The sequence below is a fragment of the Bubalus kerabau genome, chromosome 1 (genome assembly GCF_029407905.1).
Source record: "Bubalus kerabau isolate K-KA32 ecotype Philippines breed swamp buffalo chromosome 1, PCC_UOA_SB_1v2, whole genome shotgun sequence".
In the NCBI taxonomy this organism is placed as follows: Eukaryota; Metazoa; Chordata; class Mammalia; order Artiodactyla; family Bovidae; genus Bubalus; species Bubalus kerabau.
The window spans coordinates 174010700-174027096 of record NC_073624.1 but is presented as its reverse complement, the minus strand read 5'-3'; the positions used below and the strand labels follow the sequence as shown (position 1 = coordinate 174027096).

The window sequence follows — 16397 nt, the reverse complement described above, 5'->3', positions numbered from 1 at the left end:
GCAAGGCTGTGTTTTTTTTGTCTTAGGATGACTGGGGCTTGATGTAGGTGACAACTCAGGCCTAGAGTGATGCCTGAGAATAGCTGAGACCTGGAGTGCCAGTTAAAGGCTGTCACTTCATGCCTCAGGTAGTTGAGTTTCTTGTTAGCTGCCCCTTCCTAAGGCCAGGCCACCATTTTCCTGGTCTACCCACTTGTCCACTCCTAGAAGAGGGAGGTTCTGAAATTAAAATTAGGCAGTGTGTATCCAGCTCTCAGGCCTTTTCTTAATATGAAACACTACCACCACCATCTCCCTGCCCTGCCCTGGACTCCCATCTCGGGGGCTTTTTTTCAGCTCACTTCCAATCAGCGCTTCCCTGATATCTCAGTTGGTAAAGAATCCACCTGCAATGCAGGAGACCCTGGTTGGATTTGGGTCGGGAAATCCCCTGGAAAAGGAGTGGGCTACTCACTCCAGTATACTTGGGCTTTCCTTGTGGCTCAGCTGGTAAAGAATCCACCTGCAATGCTGGAGACCTGGGTTGGGAAGATCCCGTGGAGAACGGAAAGGATACCCACTCCAGTATTCTGGCCTGGAGAATTCCATGGACTGTATTCCTGGAGAATTCCATGGAGAGTCCCCTGGGGTCACAAAGAGACTGGACTGAGTCACTTTCACTTTTTTTCCAACCAGTTCACATAGGACCTGCTAGTGAATCTGCTGTAGGCTGGGTTCCAGCGACTTGAGCTTTCCAATGTCAGAACCTGCGTTCAGATCCCACTCTTGTCACAACCTGTGGCCTCTGATGACGAATATCACTTGCCAGATTTCTTTTTCTTTGTGTGGGAATGGGATGTGAGGAAGTGAAGTAGGGTGTTGACAGTTGTATAGAAACAAAACCTTGCTGTATATAGAACCTTATATTCAAGATCAAAAACTTTAAGAAGGCAAGCGCTGGACAGGAATAAACACGGGGTGGGGTGGGTAGAGGGTGTCAGACCTGAGAAGCCCTCCAGTATTCGCCTCCCATTGTTCCCCGGGGTTTCTTCCAGGTTGGCTGTTCACCACAGGCTACGTTCCGAGGCCTCCCGGCCTGTAGGGGGCGCCAGGCGCATCGGAGCAACCTGATCCCGGGCGGGGCCAGAGCTGCGCAGTCATGATCACAGCGGAGGCCGCATCAGAGTCCACTGTCCCTGCGGTGCCGGGTGATACAGCCGCCACTGGAGTCCCAGAGCGCGAGGAGCTGGTGTGGCCCTGGGTGAGCTCAAGCCCGAGCGGGAACATGAGTGGGGCGGGCGGTGCAGGCCCGGGGGCACCAGCTTCATGCCCTAGCCATGCTCCCCGCTCCGTAGAAAGATGCCCCGATCCGGGAGCTGGTGCAGCGCATCCACCAGCTGCAAGCTGAGCGCGCGCAGGCCTTCCGCCGGCTGGAGGAGTGAGTGTGGGCGTATGGGAGGGGAGGGGTCCCAGTGTTCGGCCCTCAGCCCACTCTGGGGATGGGCGAGCCTTGAGGGAGGAACTGGGTCCCCGTGCGCCTCAGTGTCAGAGGTGGAGCGGGGTTTGCGAGGAGACCAGATCGCTCCCTTCCTTATGCGCTGGGGTGCGCTAGTCTCGGGTTACCCTCCACACTCTGGGATCGGGGGACACTTCTTGGGCGGCTTTCAGGCGGTCGACGCGGGTGCAGGGCCTGAGAGCCGGGGCCATAGCCTCAGGACCCCCACCTGCCACAGAGGCCACCGCCAGTACCTGAGCAGCGGCCCGCCCTACGACTTCCCGCGCTACCGGAGCACGGTCCACGAGGTGACCCAGGTCTTCGCCGCCGCCTCGAGAGAGGTGCTGGCGGTGGAGGCCGAGCTAGCCGGACCCCGAGCGCAGCCGCTGCTCGCGAGCCACGTGCGCAGCCTGCAGCAGCTGGAGGAGACACGCCTGACCACGGTGAGGCCCCGCCCCCCGGCCGTTTCCCCCGCGCCCACTCTACGGCTTGTGTCTCCCGGGGCTTGGCCCACGGTGCACCCCTTGGGGGAGGGGCCACATTCCGTCCCTGTAAACCCCGCCCCTGGCGCCCCAGCAGTCCCCTCTACATGTCCCAGCTAAGTCGTCCATTAAGATTTCACTTGCGAGTCTCAGGCTTAGCCCCCTCCTTTCTGCCCCCACTTTTATCCAGGACACGCCCGCTCCATCCCAGACCCCACCTCTACAGTGCTCCTCCCCTCTCTGGCTTGTCCCAGTGCCCCAGATCTGTTACTCAACCCTCAGATTGGGTGCAATGAAACTCCAGGTCAAGTCCCCTTCCTAGTAACCCTAGATCCCAGCCTAAGTTGTGGGCCTGTGACCCGGCCTACTCTGCCTTCACAACCAATCCTGATCACCACGCCCACACCACACTCGCAGCTGGGATTCCCAGGCCACCCTCTTTTAAAGACCCAACCCAAGTCTAGGTTTTTGGCCTATTTCCAAATTGGGATTACACCGTCCTGGCTGGTTTCTGAAACTAAGAGATTCCGCCTACTTTATACCCCCACCTGCACCACTCCTGTCCCCCAATCCCTGGCTGAGATTTTACCCCTATTCCCCTTCCCCGCCTACATGAAGCCACACCCACACTTCTCGGACTCTAGGGCCCGCCCACTAGGCCCCCCTGGTCAGGAGCCTCTCTAAACCTAATCCTAGATTCCTCCAGCGTTAAAAGTACTGCTGCCCTTGAGACTCCTGCCTGCTTTGCCCTCCTCCCCCTTGTGCTGCCTTTCTGGGGGCTTCAGTGTTTCCCCCTCCCTCCTATGTGGGAGGTCAGGGCACGGCTTCTGCCAACCGTGACGTCCTCCTCGCTGCCCATTCCCCCAACCAGGTGGCCCTGCTGCAGCTGATGGGGACACCAGAGCTGACTGGGCAGGAGGACAGCCTGCAGATGCACCAGCTGAAGATGAAGTGAGTGCTGCGTCCCAGTAGGCTGACCATGCTAGATTTGCGCAGGCATCCTTGGGCACCCAGCCCCACACAGGCATGCCCCAGGGCTGGCAAGGTCAGACCGCCAGCCCTCTGGACCCGCACGCAACCCTTTGGCTGTGCACACCAGAATCTTCACCTGGTGACCCTAGGCGCACTACCCACCTTCCCCCGGTGCATATGCCCTGCCGTTTCACGCCAGGCTCGCTGTGTATTTTCAGGACACAGCTGCATACCTCACACCCGTCGATCCTGCTCACATGGCTCGACTCGGAGCTTGGACATGGTTGCCCAGGCCCTACCAGGCACACACCTGCACATTCCCGCCTTTCGCCTCCCAGACACACACATGTGCACACCCACTAGACATCTGCCACAGTCGCCCTGCACACCTTCCTGATGGCACACACTCACCCAAGATGACCTTTCCTCCTGCCACTCTGACCCACAGGACCACCCCTTCTCCCAGGCACCTAAATGATCCTCCCACTGCTAGTGCTGCTTGGAGGTTTGGCGGGAGGCAGGAGGGCCTGGGGCTTGCCACAGCCCCTTTGGAGCTGCACTGTGGCGGCTAATTCACCCCATCTGGGTTTTATTTATAGTTCCCATCCACTCTTGTAGGGTAATTAAAACCATGGAAGCAATCAGTGAGGTTCTCCAGGACCTCAGATTTGATGCGGAGTCTGCCGAGTGATGGTGGCTCCGCAGGGACAAGAGAGATGGAAAACGGGGCATATGGCGCCCTGCCCTGCCCACCCAGCCGGCTGGGGTCACACCCCAACGGACCACTGACCCTCCTCCAGTTCACTTCACCTCTCATAATAAAGAACCTAAAGAACCTTCTGTCTGCAGCTGCTCCACTATCTCTTGTGTGCTGGGGTGCTGGGGTGGGGTCCCACAAAGTCAGGGATGCTGGGTGCAAGAATCCCTCCCACCAACCCCTATTGCATAACTCTAGAAACTGGTGTTTTGAAGCCCACTCTCCAAGGAGTTTAGAACCAGATATTTCAGATCATGGAGAGAGCTGGAAATTCTGGGAGGTGAAGATTCCCATCCCAAAGGGTCATCAGGATTCCACGTGCCTCCCCTAAGCCCCACAGCCCCCCACCCTAGGCCACTCTAGCCCCGAACTCACCTTCACAATCAGGGCACCTAAATAGTTTTATTTAAAAAGATTCCTTGGAGGGGGTCCTGGGTAGGGGGAGTAATAACCCTTCTTCACACTCAGCTCTGGCAAGCATTGTGGGAAGCAAAGCCCCCCTTCACTCACACACACCCCCCACTGGGGTGCACCTCACATGGAGGCCAGAGCTGTTGTGGCCCTCAGAGCTCGGAGTAGTCGCCCCCGCTGCTGCTGACAGGGCTAGCGCACCCTGAGGGGAGGGTACAGAGATGGGCCCCAGTCTGGGGTGGCCCCTGGATCTCCATGCAGCAGGGAGGGCAGCCCCAGCCTCTAGAGCTTATCTGGCAGGACCTGCAGGCAGAGGGGAAGCCAGGCTTAGCAAGAAGCCTGGGAGGGGCCAGGACCACAGAGCAAATGAGGCCCAGGTCCTGGGCCCACCACTTTCAGCCAGCTGCCCTCCGTAGGCTGCTGCTCCTCTCTGGGCCCTGGTTTTCCTATCTGAGAAGTAATATCTATCCATCCCATGGGTTGTCCTGCAGGGAACACACGTGGCACAGGGCCAGTATGCAGTAGGTGCTCATACATGCTCTGCAGGTGGCTATGTGCATTCATTCCTGAGAATGATATTCCCTCTGGACACTTTGAAGGGGTCCGGGTGTTCTTACTTGGCTAAAGGCCACGGGGTCAGGCACACAGTAGGTGTTAGGTAAATGCTGATAAATAAATGCTGGAGGAAAGACTTGTACCTCAGCAACTCTAAGGCTGAGGATGGAGGGCCCATGGCCTGTGGTCACCAGGAGGGCTCTTGACTCCTGGCCTGCCCACCCACCTGGGCTCCCCCTTACCTCTCGCCGCGCCCCGTCTGCCCGAGGACAGGATCCCCTCGTCCTGTGCTTGGAAGGAAGGAGGCAGTGTCTGAGGGCTGTGGGCCTACCTCCCATCCCCTTTACCCCCACCCGGCCCCACCCCTCCACCCCTCTCCCAGGGGTCCCATTTTCCTACCTGGTTGCGGGTCTTATGTGACTTTTGCATCCAGGCTCGCCACTGGTCATAGAGGCGGAAGCTGAGGTTCGAGCAGTACGCGTGCTTCTTGAGCCAGCCCAGAAACTGCTTGAGCTCGCGCCGCACCGGCCCCGAGCTCGGCTCGCTGCCCCGCGGCTCGCAAGCCCCGCCGCCCGGGCCCGGGCGCTCTAATGGGGGCGGAGCGGCAGCGTCAGGGCGCGGCCAGCAGAGGGCGCGCGCGGGCAGGAGAGGGAGGTTCCCTCGCGCGGCAGGACCGAGTTCACCTCGGGGACCCACCCCGCCCGTCCCTGTTTCAGCGCGACCCGGTCCGCCCCACGGCCCGGCCCAACACTGCAGCCCAGCTGCGCCCCCGAGGAGACAGGGGGCAGGGGGAGGAAGGGGTTCCTCCTCCACATCTCCAGGCACCCTGAGCCAGGTGTGAGTGAAAGCGGGGGAGTGAGGAGAAGGGCCAGGGCCAGAGGGATAAGCCGGAGCAGGAGGCAGGGGAAAGGAGAGAGAGACGCTGATGAGAAAGCTGGAGAGACCAAGGCAGACATTAAGAGATGGAGGCAAAGAGAGACAGATACACGGGGAACGAAAGCCACGGGGGGCGGCCAAGGAGGTGCAGAGGGTGGAGAGATGGAGAGGGAGCCAGAACAGGAAGGGACAGAGACACTGGGGATGTAGGGACGCAGAAACCAAAAAAGGCAGAAAGACAGACACGGGGAAAGAGAGTGAGCGACAGATGAAAGGAGGCAGACAATTCGAAGTGACTCTGAGGGGAGGGACAGTCCCTAGGACAGGCCTGAGAGTACAGCCGGATGGATGGGGAGTGGGCCAGGAGGGCCAGGTGGGAGGCCGGCCTGTCCATCCAGCCGCCAGCCGCAGCCAGCCCTGAGCAGCCTGAGCGGGCCGGCGGATAAGGACATCGGCCTCACGTCATAAATAATGCCGGGGACCCGCTGACAGGCCCTGGCACAGCCACGGCCCCCACTGCCCCTGGCGGCCTCCCCTGGCCTCCCCCAGCCTCCCCAGCGGACGCAGCCGCCTGCTGGCTCCCGTGCAAGAATCGCAGGTGCTGGGCACGAGCAGGGGCCAAGGCTCAAGCCCCTCCTGGCTGTGCTAGTTCCCGCCCACCCCTGAACCTGGAGGGGCCCCGGATGGGGGCTGGGGAACTAGTTGGAGCCTTGCTCTGCCACTCCCTGACTCTGGGACCCTCTCTGGGCCTTGGTTTCCCCATCATTCCAAGAGCGTGAGCCTAGACTTCAAGGGAACTGCGTTCAGATCCTTGTGTGACTTTGGGGGGCTGGGTGTACCTCTTGGGGGCTTGGGGTCCTCGTCTGAGAACAGGGGGCCTCCCTTGGGTGAAACCATGGCAGGAGCAGGCGATAGGAGCCTCAGTAACTATTACTTGCAAACACTTGGGTGGCACCCACCATGAGGGCACTTTCCATGGGTTCTCTCTCATCTAGCCCTCACGATAGCCTGAGGCAGGCATGACTGTGATCCCCACTTTCCAGATGGGAAAGCTGAGGCCAGAGGTACCAAGCAAAATTTCATACCATTTCACAGAGGAGAGAAGATGGCAAAGGGAATCAGACCCAGGCGTCTGATCATTTCATCCCCCTACCTTGATCTGAAGGGGAAACCAAAGCCTGTTGTAGGGAGAGTTGGCAGCCCACGGTCTTAGAGAAGCAAGGGTCTCAAGTTCACTTGCCCCTAGGGGCTAGGGAAGGGGTCCATGTGGGTGCAATGGGCCAAGTGGGGATGGCACAACCAAAAGAGCAAGGGCCATGACTTGAGGGCAGCCTCTGCCGATGAGGGCTGTGGAGTAACTCTGTGTCCTCTTACAGACAACTTTTTCTAGGGAATCTAGAGTATTTGTGACTGTTTTTAAAAGTCTGCAAGTGGTTCAAACTTCCCCCCGCCCCCAAATGACAGGCTAAGAAAATAGATTCAAGGGCCACAATTGCCCCCCTCCCCCCAACCACAGGGCCAAGAGTTTGAGACCTCAACTCTCCCGAAGGAAATAAGGAAACAGAGGCTCCGGCTGTTTTGGAGCTGGTCCCAGGCTCACCCAGCCCCACTGGGGTGCTCACCACTTCGGGGGGTGGAGGCAGCCGTGGGGTGGCTCCATTCGCTCCAGATCCCGGCCTTCTTGGAGCCGTAGATGCCGAAGGGGTTGCAGCGCACTTGCACGAAGTAGACGGTGCCGGGCTTCAGGCCTGCCAGGCGGCAGGAGGTCTGGTTGCTCACATCGTCCACCACCTGGGCAGCCAGCGCAGGGTCAGAGGCGGGGGCAGCGCGGCAGGGGATGGGAGGAGGGAGGAGCCGGCCGGGGAGGGGCGGGGCAGGCACCTTCCAGTCCACGCTGTCCTCCACTCGGTAGCGGATCTGGTACTTGGCTTGGAAGAGGAAGTCCTTGAGAGCAGGCGGTGAAACCCAGCGCACGCTCAGCTGGTCCTCCAGGCCCCCGACGCGGCTCACGTGCACGTCCGGCGGGGGGTCGGTGGTCACTAGGGGGCAGGACAGGCCTTCGTCACCGGGATCTCTTTGGACCTGGCTGGCACCCTCTGGGTCCAAGTACCAGAGCACGCGTCTTAGATGGCACCTGCTTCCGTTCTCTCTCCCCCGACTTGGGACGGGTGGATTATATTAGATAATATTCGGGTAACACTCAGCACCCAGAAGCACTCAATTAATGTTAGCTGTTATCACCACAATTATCTGTGACAGGAGAAACATAATCCTATCTTCAGGGAACTATGTAAAAAGCAGACACTGCCTGGATGATGATATTATTATTATTATGCCCAGGAGTGCAGGGGGCCCTTAGGCTGCCAGAGCCCTGGGAAGCTCCCCTTGACACACCCCCTCCACTGCCTACCTCCTACTCCTTCCGACTTCACAAAGGTGCAAAGGGACAACTGGGACATGCCCACAGCCCCTTCAGGATTTGAGGAAATAAAGTGGGAAGCAAGAGGAGGGACTTGCTGCAAGCCTTCCAAGGATCCTTCAGGGAGTCCTTTGGGCCACAAGGAGGGCTGGCCTCTTCCCCTGAGGCCTTGGTGAGGGGCCGAAAGGGTTAAGGCACAGGCCTGCTCGGGGCTGAGAAACACCCTAATTAGATTAGGCCCAATTCTGCTCGCGGATCATCCACTTCCTGCCTCCTGCCTGCACCCCCTCTCAGCTCCAGGCTGCGGCTTCCTGGGGCGCCTCCCGACCTGGGCGCCCCCTCCTAGCTCCCCTGGGCCCTCTCCCCGCACACCTGGGCTGCTGATGGGGGAGGCAGCCAGGCCAGGTGTTCTCCGCAGAGTAGGGGTATCCTGGTTGCTGCAGGGGGCTGGGGACCAGTGGGTGGATGCCTCGCTCCTCCCATCCCCAACCAGCCTGGTCCCTGAGACCTCAGCTGAGCTGCAGCCATGGCTGGGCCTTTGCGGGGCCGGGGAGGGGGGGTGCCTGGAGGTGAGGGTCGCAGGTGGGCCACGCTGGCCTCGGTAGGGGGCGGGGCTCACCCACATCCAGAATGTCCAGCGTCAGCACGTCAGAGCGGGCTGAGCCCAGCCGGTTGGTGGCCTCCACCCAGATCTCATAGGGCGTGAAGAGAGCCAGGTCCTTGGGGATGTGGCAGGAATGAGGTCCCACCGTGTGGTACTCCTCACACGTGTTGTCCTGCCCGTACCACCTGCAGGGACAGGCGGGGAGGAGGACACGTGAGGGGCCCCCAGACCTCCCCAGCCCAGCCCAGAAGTGCAGACAGGACCCCGGAGCTCAGAGAGGGTGGCCCAGGCCACAGAGCTGGGCTGGGACATGTCACCCGAGGGCCACCACCAACCTCAGCTTGTACTTGAGGGAGTAGTTGGTGTGGAGGAAGGTTTCCCCGTGGGCCCCCGGCGTCCAGCGGCATGTCAGGTCCTTCATGTTCCTGGACCAGCAGCTGATGTTGAAGGGTTTCTCTGGGGGCACTGGGGGAGTGGGTATGGGGGCTGAGGTCTGGGCTGGCCACGGACAGGTGGAAGGGGGACTTGTTGGCTGCCAGCGGGGGCCCCCCCCCTTGGAGCAGAAGGAGGATGGACAGAGTGGACGTGGGCAGTGCCACCTGCATAGCTCTCTTGAGAATGGTGTATGGGTGCCTCCAGGATCTCATGCCCACCTGGGGGGCCCATGCCCCTCAACTTGTGCCAGGATACCCACTGTTCAGGCCAAGACTAGAGGGCCCACGATTCACACCCCTCTCCAGAGGGAGATGCTGCCCCCAAGATCTGCCCCTGGGTGTCCACTTACGGCCAACATAGAGGCAGGAGCCAGCCAGAATGCTGCCGTCGCGGGCGTGGCACACAAGGTTGTCCCCTGACTGCTGCCTGGATCCATTGAGGTTGACCAGGGCGAGGGCCATAGTCGAGGCGTTGAGCATTCGGGATAGCTCAGGGGGCAGGCGGCGCCCGTTGAGGGTCCAGTAGAGGCCCTCGGCGGTGGCCCCTGGGGTGTCCCCATGCACTGAGCACGTGGCCTGCAGGGAGGAGCCGATGAGGAGCGTGGGGTCCTGGGGACTGATCACAGCCGTGTCTGGGGTCAGAGAGGAACACCTGTCAGGGCTGGGATGGAGCTGCCCTGGGCCTTCCACCAGCCTAGGACCTCCAAGGCTCATGGCAGTCCTGCAAAGGAGCTGTTTATGATTGCCGCCCATTTTACAGAGAAGGAAACTGAGGCTCAGTCAGGTCAAATGACCAACCTAAGGTTGGTGGCAAAGCTGAGATTCAGCCCCAGGACTGTCTGATTCCACAATTCAGTCCTTCCAAGCCAGTTCCTCACTGACTTGCTCAGGGCTTTTTCTGATCGGTGACAAACCTCATTCAGATCCAAGGAACTCCTACTTTGCACACACTTCTGACAACCACTGCACTCTGCTTTTTCTTTTTTTTCTTTTAAATTTCATTTTATTTTTTGACAATTAGAAATAACAGATTTGTGTGTTCCTTCTTTGATATCCCTCAGAACCTCACACATAGTAGATGTCTCTAGAGGAAAGCACTTCTAAAAAGAGGTGCCCTACTAGAATCCTGCTGATTTTATGGATGGAAAAAACAAGGCTCTGAGAGATCAAGGCCCTTGCCTATGGTCACCAAATAGAAGACAGGCACACTAAACCTGTATTCATCAGTCTCTAAAGTTCTGCTCTGCACCGCCACCAGAACTGAAGGTGGCTGTGGCAAGCTCTATGCTCCCAACCCTCATCCAAAAGGTCTGGCCATCGTCATCATCCTCCCCCTCAACTCAGTTTTCCTAATCTGCAAAATGGGAACAAGAAAGCTCACAGTCCTCAGGGCCATTGGAAAGATCAGATGGGAAGTGAGTGACTTCCTAAATTGGGTTGTGTGTGAACTGGGTTCTGAGCAGAGGAACCTCAGGGAGGCCATGGTTGATGCCTTTCCTCCCGACTGCCACTGGGGCAGCCCATGGCTTCTCCTTCTGAAGATTAGAATCTAAAAGGAAACTGTCTTTATCCAGGAGGAAATCAAGGCACAGAACAGGGAGAAGGGTGCCCAGTTCAAGTCCTAGATGTCGTTCTAAGCCTCAGTCTCCCCATCTGGGAAATGGGCATCATGGTATTCACCACATGGGGTTGTTTGAGAAGAGTGAAAATTTTAAGGACAACTCCGTGGGACTTTTAAGCCAGGCTGACCTGGTTTCGAATGCCCTCAGCTCACTCTGGAAGTTGACCCAGTTTCTTTACATCTCTGAGTCTTTAAGAAGCTCTCTCTCCACCAAGAGTGGTTGTAAGGATTCATTAGTTCACTCACTAATTCAAGGAGCACCTACAATGCGTCAGGACCTGAGGGCACAATGGTCGCCAAGACACTCAACATTCATGTTCTTGTGGGACTTGAGTCCAAGGAAAGTGAAGTCGCTCAGTCATGTCCGACTCTTTGCGACCCCATGGACTGTAGCCTACCAGGTTCCTCCCTCCATGGGATTCTCCAGGCAAGAGTACTGGAGTGGGTTGCCATTTCCTTCTCCAGGGGATCTTCCCGACCCAGGGATCGAACCCGGGTCTCCCACAGTCCAGGCAGACGCTGTAACCTCTGAGCCACCAGGGAAGCCCAGGGAGCAGCAGGAAAAAGCACAAGTATCTAAAAGAACAAACAAGGGAGAAAATAAAGCACGAATCAATGGTAGCAGCTAATTGACCCAAGAGGCCTGTCTGGGGAAGTGGCATTTGACCTGAGATGTGAATAAAATGAAAGTTAGTCGCTCAGTCATGTCTGACTCTTTGTGACCCCATGGACTGCAGCCCGCCAGGCTCCTCTGTCCATGGGATTCTCCAGGCAAGAACATTGGAGTAGGCTGCCATCCCCTTCTCCAGGGGATCTTCCTGACCCAGGGATCAAACCCGGGTCTCCTGCATTGCAGGCAGATTCTTTACTGTCTGAGCCACCAGGGAAGCGCATGAAATGAAAGAAGTAGCCATGACAATATATAGAAGAGGGTGTTCAGACACTGGAGCAGCAAGAGCAAAGATCCCAGGGTACAGGTGGTAGGAAATGAGGTCAGCAGGGGCCAGACCTTCAGAGAGGAGTTCTTCCAGAGTTGAGCACGGGAGGGATTTGTGTTTTAAAAGGATCACCAGGCAGCTGTAACAGGGGACTTCAGAGGGGACAGAGGGGCGGGGGGCAGGCCAGCTTCCCTGGCAGCCAAGGACAGGGCAATCCCAGTCCCCTTGTAGGCCTCCTACATTCCAGCGGCTGCCCTGTGCTGGCCCCCCACTGCCCCACATGGGTGAGATGGGGTGGACGCAGTTCCGAGGCCGGCCCTGATGACTTTCCCGGGCAAACTTGGCTTGGAGGGCCATGTCTTGCTAGAGCCTGGGATCGCAGTTGCATTTGGGGCTTGGCCCAGGGCTCGCTGGAGGTCTCAGCGTCCGTGCGAAGGAGCCGGCTGAGCGGGCCAGAGCTGAGGAGGCGGGGGCGGCCGGGGGCGGGGGGCCAGGGGGCCGCCCCGGAGGTCCCAGGCAGCCAGCCGCCCGCTAATTCGGAATTCCTTAGGCATGAACTCGGGCGTGCCAGCGTCTCTGCCCCGGCCCACCCACCGCTTCCTGCCTGGGCCCCCCCAGCAGGGTGGGAGGCACGGCCAGGCCTGCCCAGACCCCAGGCCCATCCTCAACCCTCAGGGGTGGGTCCCGCCCCTCCCGTCCCCCACCCACCACCACAGCCAGGGCAGGAAGGGGGCGCTCTGGGGGGTCCTGGCTGGAGGCGGGGGCAATGCCCCTCTGCCCCACCCGCCTGGCCTGGGCTGGTGTGGCCTGCCTGCCAGCAGCTGCAGCTGCCCTCCCGGGGCTGGGCGGGGGATGGGGCGAGAGGGCACGGCCAGGCGGGCTTGGACAGGCCAGTCCCCCAACCCAAGCTCCAGCAGGAAAGGTCACGGGGAGGCCTTCTCCTCCTGAGGATGTGGGTGCCCATCTCAGCTGGAGCACCTGGGCAATTGGCTTGCTTTCTCCTGTTCTGTTTCCTCCTCCGTAAAATGGGAGGAAAATCCATTCTACCTGCTGGGGAGATGAATGCGATGAGCTCATGATGTCGAGAGGGCCCAACACACTTTAGTACAGAGGAGCTGTTGGGATCAGGGTCCCTCCCGGCTCTGGGGTCCTGGCTGGCTGGTGCAGTCTCTCCAGTCCTCCACGAACAAAACGCCAAGGCATTCAGCAGAACTGGGATGCATACATTCCAGCCCCGGCAAAGCAGCTGGGGACAGTCCACTGAGGTTGGGGGGGGGGTGCCTGGCTTAGTTTGGGGGCTTCCTAGAAGGCTCCCCAAGCAGACCCCTGGGCTAGGCTTTTGGACAGCACCCCCCACCCCACCCCACCCCCACCCCCATCCCGTGCTCCCTGCCTCCCCGCCCTTTCCCGCAGAGCTGGGGCCTTTAAAAGTTTTTTCCTCTCCCCCTTCCCAATCTGGAGCCACTGCCGTTATTAAAAAGGAACACCATGTGTTTTAAAAGCGAAAAGTGTGAGATTCTCTGCAAGCAAGGCAGGAGGGTGGCCTCCATCCTGGGGTCCCCATCTCCTGTCCTGCTGGTACCTGCAGACACTTTACGACCTGCTGGCCTGCTGGTCAGGTGCTAAGACACACCGTAAGTAGAAACATATTGCTGAGGTGTGAGAATCTTTTATTTAATTTCTTCCCCCTTAAAGGAAAAAACACACGCACAACAATCCCACCACCACCTTTGCTTGTTGCTCTGCTGGATGGAAAACAAAGCCTGCCACTAAAGGTGGCATTCACGAGTGCTGCCCACTGCCTGGCAGAGCTGTCAGGAATCCGAGGAGGGCCTTGGGGCAGCCCCTCACCTGTCCAGGAGCCTTGGGCTTGCTAGGCTTTCAGCAAGTGCCCCCAGGGCACGGGACCCTGAGCCTTCTGGAGGCGCACCGCAAGGAGCCTGCAAACAGCTCTGTGCAGTGTAGGTCCACCAGGGGAGAGGGACGTGCTCCTCCTGGTCGACTTGCGAGCCTGCATGGGGCCCTCGGGGTGACTGTGAACATCCAGGGCAGGCTGTGCCTGTGTGTGTGCCCTGTGTCGCCTCCCCCTTGGAAAGAGTGTGTGACCATGAATGTGTGTGTGTCAGGGATGGAATGTGTGTGTGCGCGCCCCGATGGTGTGAGAATGTGCATCTGGGATGCAGTGTGCACGCATCCGAGGGCGAGGGTGATGGGCCACAAGCCAGTGTGAGTCTTTGTGTGTCTCTGGGTGTGTCCCAGAGTGGGTCGGGATGTGGAGACGGTGTCCTGGCGAGGGTGTGCATCGGGTGGGGGACCGGAGAGTGCCGGAGGCCAGGAGCTCCCAACAGGGTGGGGGTCTCTCGGCCTGCGGGGGTTGGGGGCTCCCAGTGACTGCCCCCCCACACACACCCAGGCTGGGCCCACGGTGCCCGGACTCGCTGGCTCCCGCTCCCTCTCCCTCTCACCCACTCTCTCACAAAGATTTCTCTCGCTGGAGTCTCCTAGTCCGGCGCAGCGTGGCCGGGAACTGTTTTAAACGCTGCCGGTGGCGGGGACTCCGTAGAACCCCGCGCGCGGGGTCCCGCCGGGGGAGGGCGGCGGCGCCGGCCCGCGGAGAGGCGCGTCCCCGGGGACCCCGGGCCGCGCGCCAGGCGGCCAGAGCGGCCCCCTCCCGCCCCGCCTTCCTCACGGGGCTCATCCCTCCACCCGGGGGGGCCCCGTTCAGGGCCGGCACCCAGCGCGCCTACTGCGTGCGCCCCCGCCCGGGTGCGGTGACCCGCAGTCTCCGCGACTCCAAGTCAGCAGACGCTGTCGCGTGCGCCCCCCGCGTCCCGCCGTGCAGACGGTCCCAGGCCGCGACTCCTCGACCCCCTGGGGCCGAGTCGGGCGTCCTCCACAGGGCAGCCCAGGTAAGAAGGCCTCGGTAGCGGAAGCCGGACCCTCGGGCCAGGGAACTTCGGCGCCGTGCGCCCCACAGGTGAGGGCGCCCCGAGGGCCGCCCCGGGGGCGCCTTCCTTTGTTCCCGGGCCATCCAGGTGGCGCCCGCGCCCCCTCCCCCCCGCGGTTGCCCCCGGGGCGCACGCTCTCGGCCCAGGCGGGAAGGAGGGAGCACGGCGCCGTGTACTCACCGGCTCCTGATCCCGCTCGCGGCGCCCCGAGGACGCAGAGCAGCAGCAGGGGCAGCGGCGGCGGCGGCCGCCGCGCGGATTGGGCGGCGGGGCCCGGGCGGCCGGCGGGCATGGGGCCGGCGCTGCCGGGGGCGCGCGGCGGGCGGCGGCGAGGGGCGCGGGGCGCAGGCCGGGCGTAGGAGGGCGCGGGCCAAGCAGCCCGCACGTCGCTGGGCGCGGGCGCGGAGGCCAGAGCAAGTCTGAGCAGCCGAATTGACAAGGCGCTAATGCGCCGCTGGCCCCGCCCGGCCCCGCCCCCGGCCCGGCCCCGGGGGGGCGGTGGGCCCCGCACCGGCCTCCCCGCCGCCCGCCCGCCGGAGGGCACCGCGAGCCCCACCCGTCCGGCCTCCGCCCCGCTGCGCACCGCACGCGCCGTTTTTCCCGCGGCCCCAAACCCCCCAACTCTACCCTTACCGACCTGGGACCTCCCTTTCCGACCCTGCCAGCTCCAGGCTCCCTACCCCCAGTCTGGGACCTGGCGGCCCCCAATCGCGTTTCCATACCCCCGCCCACTTCCTCGCACCCAGCCCTCAGCCGTGTGCCCCTTCAGCGTCGCCTGCAGCCCCTAGCCCTGGTCCGCTCCTCCCCCCCATCCTCCGTCTCGGCCCCCACCCCGGCTCTGGCCCCGCCCCCCCCACTGAGCGGTCCCTGAGCCCCGCCTGCTCGCATCTCCAGCCCCTTTCCTCCCCGGGGGCCTAAGAGTCGCCCTCCGTCCCGCCCCACGCCCTCGGCGCGCGGGTCCCACAGGTTTTGGCCCAGCGCTCCCCCTCCCATTTCATCCCGCCTCTTCTGGTGCTCCGCGCGCGCAGCCTCGGCCCCAGGCTTTGCTGGAGGGAAGACGGAGCAAAAGCTGCAAGGCTTGGAGTCCCCGGACCTCGCCCAGGCTCAGCTGTCCCCCTCGGGCAGGTCCGAGCCGGGATTCTGTGGGGGCGCCCGGGGGCCTCAGAAGGGAGTTCTCGCGTGGGCAAGAGGGGAGAAATGGGCCCCGTGGGAAAGGAGACGGGGGCCTGTGCGGGTCCCGTGTGCGGGCAGGAGGGATCCCCCAGGAGGAGAGCGGTAAGCAGGCCCTCCCCCGACTCGCTAACACCCCCCCCCACGGAAAAATCCGCTCAGCGGCCCGCGGGTGGGGTGCGCCACGCGGTGAGTAATCGCTGGGGCGGCCGCCGCCCGCCGACTCCAGGTAACGCCGGCTGCCCCGAGCGACGCATAGTTTGTCTTCCTTTATTTTGCGCAGGGATCCTTCTCCGTGTTATTATTTTTGGCCACTGCTTGGCTTTCGGGACCCCTCCCGGCCCCGCTGCCTCACCCTCCTTCTCTCGGTCCTCACCCGATTCGGGCGCCCACGATAAAAGGGCTCCTGGACTCCAAGGCCCCAGTGGAGGGGGGAGCTTAAAATGAGAGTTCCGGGGCTGCCTCCTGCCCAATCGTTGGAGTCGCAGCCCCGCCCACAGCCATGTGCCCTCAGAAAAGAAGGGCTCTATCTCCCCCTTCAGGGGCTCCCTTAGAGACCTGGACCCTCCCTCCAGGTCCCTAACTAGCCAAGGGGATAAAAGTGTTTGAGGAGGGCTCAGGAGTTCCCGCCTCCTTTGGCTAAGGCTGCCCTCCACCACCCCTGCTAAGTAAGTAGTCTGAGGTCCCCAAATCAGACCTCAGACTATCAAAAAAGAGGATTGAAGGCCGGAGTCCC

General features: G+C 61.1%; 2 protein-coding genes across 3 annotated transcripts; one reads left to right on the top strand and one right to left on the bottom strand.

The window, feature by feature from the left end:
• The first annotated feature begins 1081 nt into the window (after positions 1 to 1081).
• Positions 1082 to 3767, top strand: REX1BD (required for excision 1-B domain containing). 2 transcript variants are annotated; one of them, XM_055541254.1, is made up of 5 exons: positions 1082 to 1240; positions 1335 to 1417; positions 1713 to 1917; positions 2828 to 2907; positions 3547 to 3767. In XM_055541254.1, exons 1-5 carry the CDS (start codon positions 1139 to 1141, stop codon positions 3617 to 3619), a joined length of 543 nt encoding a protein of 180 aa, XP_055397229.1. In that variant the 5' UTR covers positions 1082 to 1138; the 3' UTR covers positions 3620 to 3767. The 2 variants fall into 2 exon arrangements, with proteins under 2 accessions (XP_055397229.1, XP_055397239.1); XM_055541264.1 differs by having other exon boundaries at positions 3528 to 3767.
• Positions 3768 to 4081: 314 nt separating this feature from the next.
• On the bottom strand, positions 4082 to 14783 carry CRLF1 (cytokine receptor like factor 1). Its single transcript, XM_055566483.1, has 9 exons — positions 14672 to 14783; positions 9335 to 9616; positions 8886 to 9015; positions 8566 to 8735; positions 7409 to 7566; positions 7150 to 7318; positions 5051 to 5238; positions 4894 to 4936; positions 4082 to 4399 (listed from the first exon to the last, which is right to left on the bottom strand). The coding sequence occupies exons 1-9, from the start codon at positions 14781 to 14783 to the stop codon at positions 4386 to 4388; spliced, it is 1266 nt and encodes a 421-aa protein (XP_055422458.1). The 3' UTR covers positions 4082 to 4385.
• Between the last annotated feature and the right edge of the window lie 1614 nt (positions 14784 to 16397).

Excerpts from the sequence above, each read along its gene's own strand:
- REX1BD (XM_055541254.1), top strand. The coding sequence starts at position 1,139 with ATGATCACAGCGGAGGCCGCATCAGAGTCCACTGTCCCTGCGGTGCCG. Across the intron at positions 1,418-1,712 it reads GCCTTCCGCCGGCTGGAGGA|AGGCCACCGCCAGTACCTGA; the intron begins GTGAGTGTGGGC and ends CACCTGCCACAG. Across the intron at positions 1,918-2,827 it reads AGGAGACACGCCTGACCACG|GTGGCCCTGCTGCAGCTGAT; the intron begins GTGAGGCCCCGC and ends TCCCCCAACCAG.
- CRLF1 (XM_055566483.1), bottom strand. The coding sequence starts at position 14,783 with ATGCCCGCCGGCCGCCCGGGCCCCGCCGCCCAATCCGCGCGGCGGCCG. Across the intron at positions 7,567-8,565 it reads GCTGGACATTCTGGATGTGG|TGACCACCGACCCCCCGCCG; the intron begins GTGAGCCCCGCC and ends CCTGCCCCCTAG. Across the intron at positions 5,239-7,149 it reads TGCCTCCACCCCCCGAAGTG|AGCGCCCGGGCCCGGGCGGC; the intron begins GTGAGCACCCCA and ends CGCCCCCATTAG.